This window comes from Phoca vitulina, unplaced genomic scaffold (genome assembly GCF_004348235.1).
Source record: "Phoca vitulina isolate PV1807 unplaced genomic scaffold, GSC_HSeal_1.0 scaffold4, whole genome shotgun sequence".
In the NCBI taxonomy this organism is placed as follows: domain Eukaryota; kingdom Metazoa; phylum Chordata; class Mammalia; order Carnivora; family Phocidae; genus Phoca; species Phoca vitulina.
This window is the reverse complement of record NW_022589707.1, coordinates 7679288-7697375: the sequence shown is the minus strand read 5'-3', so window position 1 is coordinate 7697375 and position 18088 is coordinate 7679288. Positions and strand designations below refer to the sequence as shown.

The window sequence follows — 18088 nt, the reverse complement described above, 5'->3', positions numbered from 1 at the left end:
GTATGTCAACAAAATGGAGTACTTTGTGACCATAAAAAAAACTGAAGATAATCTCTACCTACTAATAGGGAGAGTGCTAGAATACATTATTAAGAAAAAACAGTTAAGATATAGAATAGATAACGTATGTTACCTTTTGTGTAAACAAAGGAGAAGAAGAGTATATATACATACACACACATAATCTGAATCTGCAAAATGAAAGACTCAAAAGGGTTAATTAACAAGACACTAACAAAAATGGTTATCTATGAGGGAACAAGGCAAGAGCTCATTGTGCATCTTTCTATAGCAGTTGTGTCCCCTCCCCCATCCAGGATTTCACTTTCCCTACTTTCAGTTACCCAAGGTCAACTGCAGTTGAGAAGCAGATAATCTTCCTTCTGACTATGGTCAGAAGGTCAGTAACAGCCTAAAGCTACGCAGCAATGCCTACGTCACTCACCTCACTTCATCACATCACGCAGGCATTTTTATCTTCTAACATCATCACAAGAAGGGTACAACAATAAGATATTTTGGGAAAGAGAGACCACACTTACATAACTTTTGTTACAGTACATCATTACAATTGTTTTATTTTACTACTGGTAACTGTTGTTACTCTTCTACTGTGCCTAATTTATAAATTAAACTTTATGATAGGTATGTATCATAAAATACAGCACATACAGGGTTCAGCACTATTCACTGTTTCAGGCATCCACTGGGGGTCTGGGAACATATCACCCACGGATACAGGAGACTACTGTAGTTTAATTATTTTAACTTTGAAACATAAAGAAATGTAGAGAAAATAACTTAACAAATCCCTACATATCTTTCATCTAGATTTAATATCTACATAGTTTTGACCTTTCAGTCATGTAAATGCACTCCCTATCCCAAAAAAGCTAAATTTAAAAATTTCTTAAACTGAGAAGAAATGGAAAGAAATGAACCTAACATATGTCAAACTGGTGACACGATCACCCTGAGGAAGAATTTATTTTTAGGTGCTTTAGAACACAGTTTTTAATTACCCATCCTTAGTTGGACACATTCTCAGGACAACAAAAATTACAAAGATGTGTTAAACTTTCCTTTGTAGTTTTCGGTGTTTATAATAATATCGGTATTGGTATTTCAAAACTTTATTCTTACAAGTTAAACAAGAAATAAAGATTTTCTGTAGAACATAAAGGACTTACAATGATAAAATTGAGGAAACTGAGTGAAAGCACAGGAAAATGTCAATTGAAACTCTAACTTTTTAACAGTATGTATTTTTTAGTTCCATTCACCGAAATTCCTTAGAAACAAGTCACCTCTGTAGCAATAACCACCCCTAATGCATGGACTGTGGTCTCTAATACCATTGTCCGAGACCACCGAAAAGTCCAAGATGAGCCTGGGGCGTCTTGTGCCATTTAGTAAGAAAGCTTTTTGGATTTATGGAGGTCCTGTCGAAACATCACAGCAGCGAGCTGAAGGGGTCTCACTGCCTGAGGATGTAACAAAAAGATTAACAATTAAAACACACCAAATCAATAAAAACCCATGCCTGTACAATGATAAAGAAAAAGACAGAAAAAAAAAATCATTTCTCACTATTTGAAAAGGCTATTACACAATTCCTTTCTTTGAAAATTAATGATTAAGGAGAGAGGATTAGCAAAGATCCTGCCTTTCCCATTGGAACTATTCTTTCAGGGTAACCAGGCAGCCCCCAAAGATGAGAGAGAGCTCTACTTTATACAAGAAATGAAAGAATTACAAAAACATCATTTCACAAAAACCTAATGAATGTATGATGATAGACAAGACTTATTTGGCGCTACAACCATTTGGTAAATAGTCTATATATCAAAGTTATACCATACAGATCACTTTTAGTGTCAAAAGGACAAACAACTGGAGAGTAGAGGGTTCAGGGCTACCACAACCCTAATCCACGGGGTCAATTTAGCTTCACTAATAGTAGGTCAGTGGAAGGTAAATGAAGCGCACAGAATCACCTCCAGGGTATTCTAGCGTAAAATGGTGAACTTGAACCCGTGAAACCTTTAGATAACAGCAAATGCAGGGGATGGGGAGAAGCAAGCTCAGCCCTGCCCTAAAAAGAAGCAAGCCCACAGGGGTGCCTGGGTGGCGCAGTCAGTTAAGTGTCTAGCTCTTGGTTTCGGCTCAAGTCATGATCTCGGGGTTGTGAGATCGAGCCCCATGTTGGGCCCTATACTCAGCTTGGAGTCTGCTTGAGATTCTCTCTCCCTCTCCCTCTGCCTTCCCACTGATGCTCTCTCTCTCTCTCAAATAAGTAAATCTTTAAAAAAAAAAAGAAGAAGAAGAAGGAAGCCCATAGATCGAAAAGGTAAGAGCTTCTACAGGCAACTGCCCATTTCTTCAGTGAGAGACTAGGGTAGACTGAGAGACTAAAAGGAAATTACCACCAGAAATAGTGCATGGTTCCCAATTAGATACTGATTTCAACAAACCGGCTTCAAAGGACATTTGGGGGCCAATTCAGGAAATCTGAATATGGACAAAGAATTAAATGAACTTTACTGAAATACAAGGCTGGAAACTACTCATTGAAAAAAACAGATTATAAAACAGTACTATATCTAACCTCGGTTTTTCTGAAAAAGTATTTGTACATATAAATGCACAGAAAAGACCTGCAAGGTATAACTGTGGTAATCTGAGTACACACACGTGCACGCATGTGTTGTGTGTTTTGCTTCCCTTTATTTTCTAACTTTTTATAATGCAGTAGTATTTCTATAATAATATATTTGGAAAAAAGAAATTAAATAGGCTTTAAATCTCACCATGCTAATCTACAAAAGGCCATCTAAGAAACGATGTATTATCTTTCCAAAATATGCTGTCTGCCCATCTCTAACATGCAGGATTCTTGGAATGACTTGGGAACAATCTTTAATGTGGAACTGCATTGCTAACATGATTCTCTGACAAATCAAAGATCTCCCCCCCAGACTAATACTGTAGTCAGTCTTTAAAAGAGGTGCCAAATGCCTCCTCGCAAGCACACTTGACCCCCCACTTTGCTGTGAGAAGACACTACTGGCAGAGTTCAAAAACCCTCCAGGAGCAAAGGGAGCCTAGCAGGACTTAACACAGCACTCAAGTCCCAGCGAGAAACCACGGGACTGGATATACCTGTTGGCAGAACGCACCCTTGGACAATAAAGACACATTCACACCCATTTACAAATCCACTTCTCAGGATGACTTTTCTCTGCAACCATCACTCTCAATTTTAGAAGACACACTGTACACTCTAAAAGGGTGACTTTTTCAGGTCTCTATGTTGTAGCTTCATACAAAATTCTGTGTGAACAAGACTGGGTTCCCGATCAGTCATTGATTTAGCAAGTCTTAGGAAGTGTGTGCAATGTGTGTGAAGGCACCTTGAGCAGAGAACGGACACACCACAGACGTGTTCTTTCCCTCCCGGAGCCTGCAGTCTAATGGGGGAGGCAGGTGAAGATAAACCCTAAGTGCTGCGAAGGAAAAGAACAGGGTGCTTCGAAATTAGAAGAGGGGCGTCTAATTCACACAGGAGGAAGTGACATTTTGGTTATGACTGCGGAGTGAGCAGCAGTGAGTCAGGCAAGAGACAGAAGAGCCCAGGCAGGGAGACTGGGAGCAACGGTGCAGGAAACAGCTGGGGAAGTCACAGACCTGGAGAGGCCTGGACAGGGTGAAGAGGGGGAGCCTGGCATAAAATGAGACTGGACAACTCAGCAAGGGACCGTGTTGGAGCCACAATATGCAAGATTTGGGGTTTTATCTGAAGTGTGATGGAAGCGGTTGGACATCTGAAGTGGGAGAGGGATCAGATTTAATGTGCACTTAAGATCACCATGGACAACAGCTGGAGGCTCGAGAACGGACACAGGGGATGAGCAGGTCAGGAAGAGCATCAAGATAGGACACTGTGGTGGGTTAGACTGGGCTAGCAGCGTCCTAACTGCAGCCTGAGGGCCGATCCAGCCAAAGCCTGTTTTTGCAAATAATGTTTTACTGGAACTCAGTCCCACCCACCCACTGTGGTGTCTAGAGCAGCTTTCACGAGTGCAGAGCTGAACAGCTATCCCAGAGACCGGCTGGTCTGCAAAGCCTAAAATACAGTTGACCCCTGAACAATGCAAGTTTGAACCGTAGAAGTTCACTAATACACGAGTTTTTTTTTTACAACCGAGTCCCGAAAATGTATTTTCTCTTCCTTATGATTTTTCTTAATAACATTTTCTCTTCTCTAGCTTAATCTATTGTAAGAATACAGCATATAATACACATACAAAATATATGTCCATCAACTGTTTATGTTATCAGTAAGGCTTCCCATCAAAAATAGGCTATTAATATAGTTTTGGGGGAGTCGAAAGTTATACGTGGATTTTCGACTGTGTGTTTTGATGCCCCTAACCCCATGTCACTCAAGGGTCAACTGTACCTCCTATCTGGCCCTTTCCAGAATGAGTTTGCTGACCCCTGGGCCAGGGGATGGCAGTATAGAGAGAAGTGGGCAGGTTCACCATATACAAGTGGGCCTTCATTATTCACGGATTCCGTATTTGCGAATTCACCAACTCACTAGAATTTATTTGTAATCCCACAATCAGTACTCAGAGGGCGCTTTCCCAGTCATTCCCAGACATGCCTGATGCACGCATTCCCAGCGGAGGTCACACGAGGCCATGCTCTGCTTTCTGGGTTCTGTTCTTGTACTATAGGCAAGTATACCTTCCACTGTCTCTTTAGTACCGTGTTGCTCACATTTTTTGGTGTGGTTTTTGTTGGGGATTTAAAATGACGCCCAAGCATAGTGCTGAAGGGCTGTCTAGTGTTTTTCAATGCAAAAAGGCTGTGGTGTGCCTTACAGAGAAAATACTTGTACTGGTAAGCTTCATTCAAGCACGAGCTAATAGTCCTACAGCCTGTGAGTTCAATGTTAATGAATTAACAATATATGTTAAAGAAAATGTCCTTAAACAGAAGCACACACAGACAAGGTTATGTATTGATCGGCTGATGAAAATATGACCAGAGGCTTGCAGGAGGCTAACCTAGGAGCACTGGTCCAGTATTTGCTAATTCAGTGTTTGTGGCAGCTTTACAGAACATAACTCTGGCAAGAAACAAGAATGGCTATATTTGGGAGGCAAAAATCAATACAATTTGGTGATGGATTAAATGTGAAGTAAAATGAAGTCAAGAATGATTCCCAGGTTTCTGATGTCAACTGCTGGGTGGAAGATGATGCCATTTATGGAAATAAAAAAATCTGGAAAAGGCACATATTTCAGAGGGCTGACCCAAAGTTTTTTTCTTTGTACACATTAAATGTGATACCTGTGGGACATCCAAATAGCGATGGCAAATAGATTGTTGGCTCTATGACTTTGGAACTCAAAATGTAAATCTAGGTAGAGATAAAAGTTTGGGAGCTCCTGATACACATAGATGGTACTGAAAGCCTTTGGGAATGAGGAGAGGGGGGCCAGTCCCTAGAGCAGTGAGAAACTCTTCCTTCCTGAATGAAGGGGTGGGTGCACAAGGCATTAGGTGGCTCGATTTGTTTAATATAAAAATACTTTGGGGAGGAACATAATCTTGGTGGCACATATCTAGAACCCAGATAAATGTTCATATCCCTCAACTTACTAATTCTACTTTGGAGAACCTATCCTAAATTTCAGACACCTTAATGTTATGCTGAAAACACTGAGAAATAGCTCATGATAGTAAAATCAGAAATAACCTTAACATTTGGGGAATGTTCCACTGACAAAACTATTGACGTTTTCCTCTATAATTTCTTCTACAGATTTTAAGCTTAGAAATTTCAACTCCTCCAGAAGTTTAATAAATATCCACTTCTATTTCTTTCAAGCTTACAAAAACAAACAAACAAACAAATAAACCCAAAACCGGATTATTTCCCCTTACCTACTCAAAGGCACACTGCTTCGGGGCAGGGGTTTCAGTCAGTTTTGTTCACTGCAGCACACCCAGCACCTAGAACACTACCTGGCATGTTGAATGTGCTCCACAGATTTTTGTTGAATTTAACATTTTATTTATTTATTTATTTATTTATTTTTAAGATTTTATTTATTTATTTGACAGAGAGAGACACAGCGAGAGAGGGAACACAAGCAGGGGGAGTGGGAGAGGGAGAAGCAGGCTTCCCACTGAGCAGGGAGCCTGATGCGGGGCTCGATCCCAGGACCCTGGGATCATGACCTGAGCCGAAGGCAGACGCTTAACGACTGAGCCACCCAGGCGCCCCTGAATTTAACATTTTAATCATGTAGAATTTATGTTGGTATAATGATGTGAGGTGAGAATATCCATCGAGATTTTTCAAATTGCTATCATATGGTCCCACTCCCATTTGTTAAATCAGGTTTCCTTTCGCCCACTGCTTCGTGGCACCTCCTTCATCATCTATTAAATGCTCACAGACAACAGGGCCTTAAATCTGGCTCACGCATTCCACCCCACGGATGGGTCTGCCAAGCTTCATGCCAAATTTGATGCTTTATGGCTTGTTTTCACGCACCGTAGAGCTAGCCCCTTCGCTCCTCTCCTCTTTCAGGCCTGACTGTTCTATGCCCACCACCTCATCTTTCAAGAAGACTCACAGAAGTCAGTTTCTCAAGTTTTAAGACATTTATGTAGATTTTGATTCAAATGAAGAACATCTACATTTGGAGAAAAACCGAAGAAGAGCATATTTCCATATTTTACTCCCTCATCGAGGAAGGGGTTGGGAGGCCCTTCCGCCTTGGGTCTCTAGCCTGGTGGTCAGGGGCGCCAGCTCTGGATCCAGGCTGCCTAGGGTCAATGTCAGCTCTACCACTCTCAAGCTGTGGAGCTTTCCTGGACTTCTGTATAACATGATGGTAGCATGAACCTATCCTACAGCTCTGCTTCAAGGATTCAAGGAATTAATGCATGTAAAACCTTACAACAGAACCAGCAGCAGCTAGGGCCTGACAGGCATTAGCTGCCGTTTTCATCTTTTCATAATGTTTTTTTTCCTTAGAGGTCTCAGTAATTCTCAGATGTTTTATCTGTTTTGCTGCTTAAAGGGGGTTCATGTCTCAGCTGCCTGTTACTATATCCATCCTGTGCGCCAGCCACCAGACTAAACGCTAGATCATCATGTCAACGTGATCCTGTTTGATGAAGAGAAGGCAAATGGGACAGTAGAGCTTCGGGGAGGTGTGTGTGACACTCTAGAACCATCTGCCCCCCTCTCCAGGGATCCTAATCGCCAATCTCCTTGCTGTATGGTGCACGGACCACAAGACAAGAGCGTGCTCTGGTATCAGGCGGGGTACAAGCCCTGCCTCTACCTGCTGTTTATGAGACCTGAGACACATTACTTAACATCTCTAAGCCTCAATATCCTCTTCTGCAAACAGAGATCACAGAGCTCTTTACGTCAGTTAATGGAGATATATTATTACTGCGAGAATGACACCTGCCCAGTCTACTCTGGGACCCCAGGGCCAAACTAGATAGCGAAAGACTGGCTGACTCTGCTGGACCAAGAGACAGTAGCTCAGGCCCTGGAGAAGATGGGGTCTCGTCTCTGCTGAGACAGAGGCAGGAATGCCAGGGGCTGGATCTGCACATTGTCCTATGGCTTCAGGAAGTTTCTGCCACCAAAGGGCAGGAGAACTGAAAATAATGCTAATGTCAGTTCTCAGACTCTCACTCCTTCAAGGAAGCTGTAATCAAAACTACCACCATTTTATTTTAAACAGGTACTGACTGGGACGCCTGGGTGGCTCAGATGGCTAAGCGACTGCCTTCAGCTCAGGTCCTGATCCCAGGGTCCTGGGATCGAGCCCCACATCAGACTCCTGGCTCAGCGGGGAGCCTGCTTCTCCCTCTCACTCTGTCTCACCCCCTGCTCATGCTCTCTCTCTGTATCTCTGTGTCTCAAATGAATAAATAAAATCTTAAAAAAAAAAAAAATAAACAAACAGGTACTGATTTTACATTCTGAATGCATTCATTCTAAACCAGGGGTTCTCAATCAGAAATGCAAATTCTCGAGCCCCACCCCAGGCCTACTGAAACAGAAACTCTGAGGGCGGGGCCCCCTGATGAGTTTTAACAGGCCCTCCAGGTGACGGAAGATGCCAGAAGTCACAGAACCACCTCTCCCAACAAGGCCCAACACAAATGGGCCCAAACGAGGGTTCCACGTGTCCCTCCACTTAGACCCTCATACCCACAAGTATGTCAAGGCGAATACACAGCCAAGATACACAAAGTCAAAGAACAAACAGGTAGGTTAAGGAGCCTGGCCGTGGGCAGATGAGGGTGGGACAGAGAGGTGAGATGACATCAAGGAAGGAGAAGAGTAGGAGAGGCTGTGCACCTCAAGGGCTCAAACAGACAAAACAGAAAAGCCGTAGGATTTACTAGGCTCTCTGTCAAGTTTCACTGTGGGAGGGACATACTGGTTACTGAGCTACCTTAGCAAGCAACAGGAAATGGGTCAGTTTCATCAACTCTGCTTTATGGAGCGACCAGAGTCGAAGATCAAGGTTGAGGAGGGAAAGAAAGGAAAGCTAACTATCCAGTGAAGCAATCACCAGCCATGACTTGTATAAACAGGAAACATTTCAAGTTGCTTTTGTTGCCCCAGATTTTACAGCAAGAAGTCCCCTTATCAGCACTGCCCTTAGAACAGGGGAGAGGCAGGGCTCCAGCCCTGGACCCCTTACTTTCAAGGTCCCAGCCCCATCCCCCTAGGGGAGGGATGTCCCCCAGGTTAAGAGGTGAGCCCCCTCACAGGCTGGGCACTGTGCTCTTCCAACCATGCTCTAGGTCCCTGGGACCCAGGCCTTCCCCAGGGACCCTGGGTGCAAGTTTTGGTCAGGTCAGCGAGAAAAAAATGACTCTAAATTGTACCTGGAAGATCAGAATTTAAAAAAAAAAAAAAAAGCTGCTTAATAGACTCTGAGGTTCTCTGAAACTCATCATGGTTCTACTGGTTTCTCTTCTGCGATTTTTCTGTTTTTGTTAATAAGTAGCTCAGGATGACAAGCTGCAAACTTTCTCAGAGAAACATGAGGAACAACTTCCTAAGAGAAGACTCTAAGCGCTGGAGCTGACAGCAGGTGACCTTGCCTTCCTTGGGAAAGGGGGAAATAACTCCCTCTGGATGAGCTCAGGGAGGTGCCATGGGCTCATCAGGGCCCAGGAGAACCCCCCCCCCCCAGCAGCCCCCTTACAGGTAGGTCTGGGGGGAAAAGGTGAGTGGCTCCGACAGCCTTGTTGGAAACACAGCCCCTGGACCTCCAGCTGGTAGCGCAGCCTAGGGAAGCCCCCATTCGGTGTTCTGAGCCTTTTATGCACACTGCCCTGGGGGACGAGAACCCCAGCTCTGCCTCCTCCCTTCGCTCTAGGAGACATTAGGGCAGCCTCTTCACTGCTCTGGGCCTCAGTTTCCCCCTGTGTCAAAGGTTGGTACTAATGTGTGAAGATCCCACTGGGTTTACACTGTGCCCAGTAAGAGCCTGAGCTACTCTGATCTCAATGTTGAATGTGAGAGAGCCTATAAAAAGATAGATTCTTTAGAAAAACAGGATAAATATCGTGATATTGCCAACCCCTGCAAGCTTTCCTGATGGCCATAAGGTGTGCAGAGGAACGCGGAAAGGAACAAATATGTATTGAACCCTTGGGTCAGGCCTGCTGAGAAGGGCTCTATGCATGTTCTCCTATGTGACCCCAACCAGAGTCCCCGTTCCATCTCCACGGTGCTCACACCTCCCAAGGCAGCACACAGCCCCCCAGCATGGCTCACCCTCTGGCTGCCTCATTCTACTGCCATATCCAGGCCAGGAGAAATTACCTTGTTCAAGTATCATTTTGATAATATCTGTCCCCTTCTCCTCACCATAAAATGTCTCTTGAATTAGAACCCCTTTTAAACCTTTCAACAACTGATCCCAAACACTTACTGTTCTCGTCTGCTGGTCTGTTTTGTGCTTACCACTCTCCAGCCAAGCAAAAATTACTTTGCAAATGAATTCCATTATGTACTCTGCTTATTCACCTTGTTAAGCCAGCACAAGAGTTTTGACTGGTTCTGTTGTCTCTTCAAATGGGAATACCTCACTTATCCGACATCCTTGGAAATAAGCTGAACCACAAAAGTGATCTACACAAATTAATTTCCCATCTTCCAGAAATTTAACCCTTTAGGCGGCCTTAAATCCTTTTTGAAATAAGTCATGATATAATTAAATGAGAGTTTCTTTATTTTAACTATTTTCTAAAGGAAACATTTCTGTAATATATTAGGGAACCTCCCAGTCTCAGTTAACAGAACATAATGAATATCGATTAATCTTCCCTGATGGTTCAGGTCATAACTTAATGAATAACAGTAAGCATACTGTGCTGGAGCTGCAAATGAAGTGGTTCAGGGGGTAAAGCTGAACCCATGTGCAAGCGTGCACGCTCTCTCTCTGCCTGTAACGAGCTCCCCTGAAATTTACTTTCTTGCAAGAAGCTGCTATCAGCCTGGATTCTGGTGAGGACGAGCAGTCACAAAGAACTCAGGAAGGTGTAACATGCTGCCTTTCTGCACAATTTCAAGAATTTACATGCTGCTTTTTGTCAGAGCTCTATAAATTCTTCATTAGGGAGAGAGAGAGGAGAAAAAAAAAAAAAGAATATACTTCCACAACCAGCAATAAACCAGGGTTTTCCAAATCTCCTTACCATAGGACTTTTAACAGGACTGCAGGCACACATACCATTAAAATTTGTTTTTTAATGCCTTATGAAGCCAGAAGTTCTACACAGAACTGGCATGATGGATCACTTTGCTTATGACAAGCTCTTGGAAAAATCATTTTATATTGTGAATCATAACTCCATACGTTGAATCAATGAGGTGATACTGATATGGAGGAAAATGGTAAAAATACAGAAGCCAACCTTATTGCATCAGGATGCAATCTGTAACTATGTGAACCCAAAGTGCTTTTCTACCCGAAGTTATGGCAGCTTCTACAGTGATCTTTCCCCGAGGATGGGCAGCACAACCTGAAGGAAAATGCCCTTGTGCACTCACATATTAGACTGCACTCTTTCTTTGATGGTAAAGGTTTTAGAAAGTCCATAGCATTAGCACATGCAAGAGTCAATCAATCTTAATTCTGCTTAAACACAGTGGCATTTAATTAATCAGAACCTACGAGAGCAAAAGAAGTTAGGCAAGAATTGCTAAAACAGACCACTTTCAAAACACTACAAATCTCTTCAATGCCATGTGTAGAAATAAGTGGCTGTAAAAACCACAAAATTATTTTGCCGTTTTCAAGGTTTGTCTTTTTTTTTTTTTTTTTACTGGCAACTATTTTACTAGCTTACTTTCTAATGGTAAAGTCACTCATCAGAAAGCCACAGGCTGAATGGCCTTGTCCATCAGTATGTTTTGCCTTTTCTGTTGGCTTCAGACCAAAGACAGGGAGGAATACTGGTTGTTAAGGCTGACTTGTAGCCACTCTCATGAACACTTAGCTTACTCGTCACAGAGAACCTGGAAAAACAGGTATGGCTTTAGCTGACTCAGAATCTGTAAAGAATTTGACAAACTGTCCTTTCTAAACCTGGATGAACTGATATTACACAGAATCATCAAAATTCTTGTGTGTGTTCTCTTCTTTCACGAGCCGTTCAACTTTATACACTTGAGTCCTCTGCATTCTGCTTGTCAGATCTGTAGGAGATAAATAATGTTCTAAAGAGCTAGAAGTAGAGGGGTGAATTCAAAGTGATCAAGCACATTCAGAGTCAAGCAGAAGGTGGCACTGCTGGGGTGAAGGAGGGCTAGACATGCACAGAAGGCAAATAAAGACTCAGGACCGAGGTGAGAGAAAGCCAACTATCAGTTACCAATCCAGGGCTGGTGTAATGTAAGTTATTACTTAGATATATTAGGAAGAGTCAATTCAACAAATATTTATGAAGTGCCTACTAGGTTTAACGAACTGCCCAGCTACTGTGGGGGATACAAAGATGAATCAGATTTGGTTCTTGCCCTCCAGGGGTTCACAATGATGCAAGAATCCTGAAGTCATTTTTCTTGTGTACACTGTACTAATGAGACCATTATTAAAGAACTGTATTTGGTTTCGACCACCACCATTTTTTTTTTTAATGTGGAGAAATTAAAGACAGTTCAGAGGAGGGAGAGGACGCAGAACAGGCTCTGTTAGGAAAGAGCTGTAGAGACCCAGTTATTATCTTCAAATATATGAAAGGTTTTAGAAAAAGGAACTGAGTAAAAGAAAACAGGTTTGAACACCAGCAGGTGAGATTTCAGGCGGGCCCAGGAATTGACTCAGGAATCGGGTTAACAGAATCCTGGAATTGGTTACTGAGGGGGTTCCTAGTGTGGGCTTTTCCTGGGGGAAAAACAATTGTTTCAATGAACTGGCAACTTCAAGTCATGGACATTCAACCTTCCTGAAGGCAGGAGGATGAACTACATTTGCCCCAAGGTCCTCTCCTGCCCTGGGTTCCAAGCCCCCGAGAGGCAGAGCTGGGTTTTCTTCTACAACTCCCTGAGAGATCTGCTGAGTGACCCCCCGAACTATATCCCCACTAATAAGCACCACAAAACCACCTGGAATACAAGATCCCAGCCAGGCAGCAAAGCCAGGAATTAATTCTCCAACAGCCACACATGATGTAGGGGTCCATTCACAACAGAACGCAGAACCCTAAATACAAAAAAAAAAAAAAAAACAAAACACGAAGTCTCCCAGCAGCGTGTGCAAATTAGAAACATATCTGCATTTACAAGGATACAAAATGTTAGGTAATGAAAGAGGAAGAGATGGTAATTAGAGAGGGTGATTTCTAAGGAAATTTGTAATAGGAATTTCCAACATTCCGAAATGCTTGTTTGATCCAAATTAAAAAATATATATATTTCAAAAGAAAATAGGGAAATGGGGTCTTCTCTTTACACCTGAAGAAACACTAGCACGTTAAGAATTAAAAACTGGCACATGCATGCGTGCGCACCCCCCCACACATACACACACCTTCCATCTTGAGTCAGGCCATGATCCACTGAGCCCACGTGTACTTCTGACTTTCACTTCCCATACCCCCTGAACTCCTCGAAGTCAGGGACCCTACATAAATGCTTTTAAGTGACTTCATTAAAGATGTGCCCTGTCTGTAAGGGGGTGGGTAACAGCGCCCACCTCAGGGGCCTGTAAGGACAGCGAGTTCATGGGAGTGGAGGGAGCAGCACAGACTAAGTAGAGCCTAAGGCACGCTTAGTGCTGTGAACTTCAGGCATCTCGGTTTCTTTTAGAGGAAAAATAAAGACCTCCCTATACTCCAGCTTTTCAGCTTTCTTTTTTTTTACCCCCCCAATAGAGTACTGCCATATGAAATGGAACTATTACGGGTTTGGGCCCTTTCAGGTTCACACTCTACCGGCGGTTATATAAAGTCGGCTGGCATTACTCTGAATCCCATCGTTGATAGCAGCGCGAAGTGCTGGAATTGTCATCATTAGACTACCAGAAAGCACTGGCAAATTACATGTTCAGAGAACAATAAAAAATGGTTACATATCATACCCTCTTGATCATCGCTACTTTGTTTCATATAAACCTCAAAGGTAGTTCCCCAAGATTAGTCTCTATGGGAGGAAGGAAGAGAAATGAAACATTTAAAAAAAAAAAAAATTAAATACTAAGACTAGAAGCAGCTGTAACTTGCATAAGGCACCAAATTTCTTCTTGTAAGAAAACTATGTTGAATGCATGATAAGCCAGACCCTGGCCTGGGATTGAGCGGCTGCTGGCCCTCTGAGGAGGTCCTCGGTGGGCCACCTCTCCCTTTCCGGCCCGGCCTGGGGGCAGCCTGCGTCTTGGTCGGGGGCGAAGGTGGAGATTTCATACTTCGGGATACTTTCACAGAGGCCCAGCTGCGGCTCCTGAAACTCTGCTCTAACGGGGTTGTTTCCTCATTTTTAAAGTGGCATAGAATGTGAGAAATTCTCTACCTGAAATCAGCAGAAACTCAGTGGAAATAGAAATCTAGAAAGGTCACAGAGGGGGTCAAAAAGGCTCTTTCTTCTGTGGCCATAGGGGGTTTATTGTTGCTGGTGCCCAAACTGGAGGAGGAATAGCAGGAGATTAATAATTGAAATGTTGCTATTATTGGTTTTCTAAACTATTTGTGGGCTATTCTTTCCCTGGAGTCATCATGCCTGTAAGCAGCCCCCCAAAATAGAGGGATTTAACACATACCAACAAAATGCCTACTACAGCCAGGGACTTTACAGGTACTCATTTCTAATGGAGTCCTCGCACAATCCAATGAGGCTTAAAAACACAACAAAGCTCTGGGAAGTTAAGTAACATGCCCAAAGTCATACAACTAGATTCAAACCCAGGTCTCTGATTTGAGTACGGGACCACACTGTCCGGAATTGAGGGTAAAATTAACGAGCCTTGATTCACTACTCAAAAGCGGTGAGAATGAAAACAATATTTATACTTACTCATTTTAAAAATATAAAACACAAACACAGGAAAAGATATTTTAGAACATGTGTCATCAAATTCTTTTAATGGAAGATGATTCAGAATCCATTTCTTGGTAGGCATTTTGGTAGGTGTCTTCAGACCCATCTGATGAGAGATTTCAGTATTAGAGTTTTGGGAAGTCTGACTGTGTAAGCCAATACTAATTGATATGACACATCTCGGGTACGGTGGAACATAATTAACTTGGAATTTAGGGTCCTCTAATTCAGAACCCATGGCAATATAGACCTATGCGGCTGGCCTTTGTACTACATATTGAAAAAAAGCCTTGCTAAGCAAGCTGATGGAGTAAACACAATTGCAAGGCAAATGTTTAACTTTCTAAAGAAAATAAACCTTTTTAAATAAGTCTAACTTAATCAGTACCAAGTTACTGAAAACGAATGTGCTATTTATAAACCTAACCTTAAAAGCAAGTAGCAGGAGACTGGTAACACTTTGCTACCCACTAATCTGTATTATCAAACATACCCTGTTTCAAAGACCGCGTTTCTCTCTAAACAGCTCGCAGTTCAGAATGCCCCACTGTTGCATTCAGGCCTTCACCCAGTATCCCAACTTGGGGCAACTGCACCCCATTCAAACGAATGGGTGCACACCCGAATTCCAGCTGAAATGCCTCACCTGTCATTATCCTGCTCCTGAGAAGAACCCTATGTTCGATTTTTTTAGTAGCTCAAAAATGATTAGAAATCTTCTCGGCGAATTCCCCAGGAAAAGCCCTGCTCCTTCAGGATACACGCCAGAAGCCCATGCATTCTGACTGGGATATGGTAAAAATCAGGCTCACTGAATCCAGCAGATATCGCCAAGGAGGGAAAAAGGAGGTCACCGGAGTCTTAGAAGCACTCATCACACTAAGTGAATGTAGGTTCCAGCAGTACAATCCTTTATAGAGGTCACCTGTCTGTTTTAGAGCATGACCAACAGTCTCCTTCAAAAAGACCCAGGCCTGAGCTGTGCCCAGCAAGGCTGGACTGGTTGAGGAGGGGAGAGGAGGAAGCCTAGGGAAATAAGGATAAAGAGGCACAGAAACTCCAGCAGAGTCGAAGGGTACAAAGTGGAGGAATAGTTATAAGACAGCACACAGGCAAGACTGAGCGAAACCCGGGGTGGAAAGAGGTGACCAGGTAGGTCATCTGGAACAGGGAATGAAGCCTGCAAATAAAAACAAGTGAGCTCCTGAGACCTTTGAGATCCATGATTATGCTTAAACCTTAACACCTTACTCACCCACAATTCTTTATCTGGTGTAATGCACCGAAAGAACACTGTAGTGGACCGGGAGTACCAAGTCTTAGCCTAGGGGGTATGGCCTACATTCCATATGGATTTAGAACGATAGGAAAGGGAGAGGACCAGCACAGTTTCTGAGACGGGCTTCTTACGAAGTTGACAAAATACATCCCAAATCCCCCCGTACCCAGCCCCTTGCAAAAGGGAAAGGAGCCCTTTACTACAGTTCTGAATTCAATGCCAAGTTCCCTCCCTAATGCACACCCGGAGTGTCCAGCAGAGGGAGTCTCAAGGAGGTACTTAATAAAGAGAAAATTGTTTCATTTTAACACTCCATAGACAGTGGGAGCATTGACTGTAGCCCCCTCCCATAGACACAGACGAACAATGACTGCCCGACATGGGTTCTCCTCCCATGTTCACAGAGCCACCGGCTCGTTCTATTCTGCCTGGTGGAGTGATCAGAAATTTCGTTTTGTTTTGTCGAATGGTTAAATGGACCTTGTGTTCTTCAGAATCAAAGAGGAAAGCCCCTGGAATAACATCTCTCTGTTGCCTTCTAAACAGCCCCTTTGTTTCTAAGAGAGTCTGAAAAAAAATATTTACAGTCCATAGGTTATTTACAGCCTCATTATCCAGGGCCTGACTGGTAACTTTATTCCATCCAGAAACCAAATTCATTTGGAGCCCTGGAACTAATAACAGATTTTCTTTTCAGATAATTTTTTTTTTTTTTTAATCTGCCTCTTGTAACAGAGATAAAACTATTAATGCGTTCCCTGTCTCACTCGCCAGCACTGTTCTCGGATTTATAGAAGGATTAAAACCTCCTCTCCCCGCCCCTCCTCTCTGCTCCACACAAACCCTTTCCCCTCTCATTTGCTATTTCACCCACAGAATATCTGAGCAAAAACCGAAAGAAAGCCAGATGGACCAACGTTAAAAGTATGTAAAGGCTGCTATTTCAATGATTTCATAAGAAAAACATTTTCACGATGAAATGACTGAAAAAATCGGGCACCCTTCGGTTTAAAATTCTTTCTACTACAAGCACACAAAAACACACCGAAGTGTAAAAACTTAGTTGATTCTGGTTTGATTTCTGGCTGGAAGCTGACAAGAACTGACTGAAGAGAAACGAAAGAGAGAGGGAGGGCAAGGGGAAGTGGAGTGCTTTTGCCCTCCGTTCTTTTCTTTCTTCCTAAAGACAGATCAGAAAAATGACCCCACGCCAGGTGAAGGTGCACCACGCAGGTTTACCCAGACCGACCAAGGAAAACGTCTCGGCCGCCCCCCCACCCCCGACTTGAAAACCTAAACTACATTTTCCCTTACACACGCTAATGCGGGGAGATTTTAGCCAATTTCATTGTTCTGCCTGGGTCTGAAATGGACTTTTCCTCTGTACCCCCCTCTCATCACCTAGCCCCATACATTCCGATTCGACAGCCCCCCCAAATCAGAGGCTCGCGGAGAATAAAGGAGTGTGGGGAGGGAGTGGAGAGCAGTGGAAAGGGGAGCCGTGGGGACAGAGTGGAAAGATCACCCTAAAGGTAATTTTCTTGGGGGGTGCGGGGGGAGGAGGAAAGCTAAACCGCATCACCTTTATTTATTCCAAATAAATGAAAAGCACAGTCACGGGTCTGTCTTTTCCCAGGCGCCCCCTCCCAATTTCTTTTCTTCGGGCAGTAGCCCACCCTCGCACCCCCCACCCCCCCCACCCCCGCCTGTTTCTCCACCCTGGAAATAAGATCCTGTTAAATTCCGGATCCCGGCCGTTCCGTGGGCAGGGGAGGGGGAGGCGGGGAGGGGTCGGGAGCCGGTTAAAGCCCCGGGGGTGGGGCGCCGGAGGCCGGGCGCCCGGGGGGCTGCGGGCCGGGGGCTGCCCGGCGAGGGGCCGCGGGCAGAACAAAGCTGCGGGGGCCGCGGCGGCCGGGCGGCTCTGGGCGAGCGGGGTCTGCGGGCCGGGCGCCCCTTACCTTCGTACACGGGGGCCATCGGGGCCGGGGTGTCCGCGATTCATGGCAACGGAGAAGGGAACGCGGCGCGCGAGCTCGGCCCCCCCAGCCTCAGTCGGAATCTGCCATCTTGAGCCTGTGTCTCCGCTCTCGGCGCAGCCGGGGCCGCCAGCGCCCGCATCACCGCCTCACTTGGCCGGCGCCGGGGGAGGGGGCCGGGCGCCGCCGCCGCCGCCGCCGCGGCCGGGGCCCTGCGCGGGGCTCCGG

General features: G+C 44.3%; 1 protein-coding gene across 5 annotated transcripts in view; it reads right to left on the bottom strand.

Annotated features, from left to right (window-relative positions):
• Positions 1–18032, bottom strand: part of HIPK2 (homeodomain interacting protein kinase 2) — a 183539-nt gene extending 165507 nt beyond the window's left edge. For 3 of the 5 annotated variants that reach the window (XM_032401465.1, XM_032401467.1, XM_032401466.1), the window contains exon 1: positions 17843–18032. In XM_032401465.1, coding sequence (XP_032257356.1) covers positions 17843–17861 — 19 coding nt within the window. In that variant the 5' untranslated portion in view covers positions 17862–18032. The remainder of the gene's footprint in view (positions 1–17842) is intronic. The other 2 variants (XR_004298993.1, XM_032401468.1) reach the window with 1 other exon arrangement.
• Positions 18033–18088: the final 56 nt, after the last annotated feature.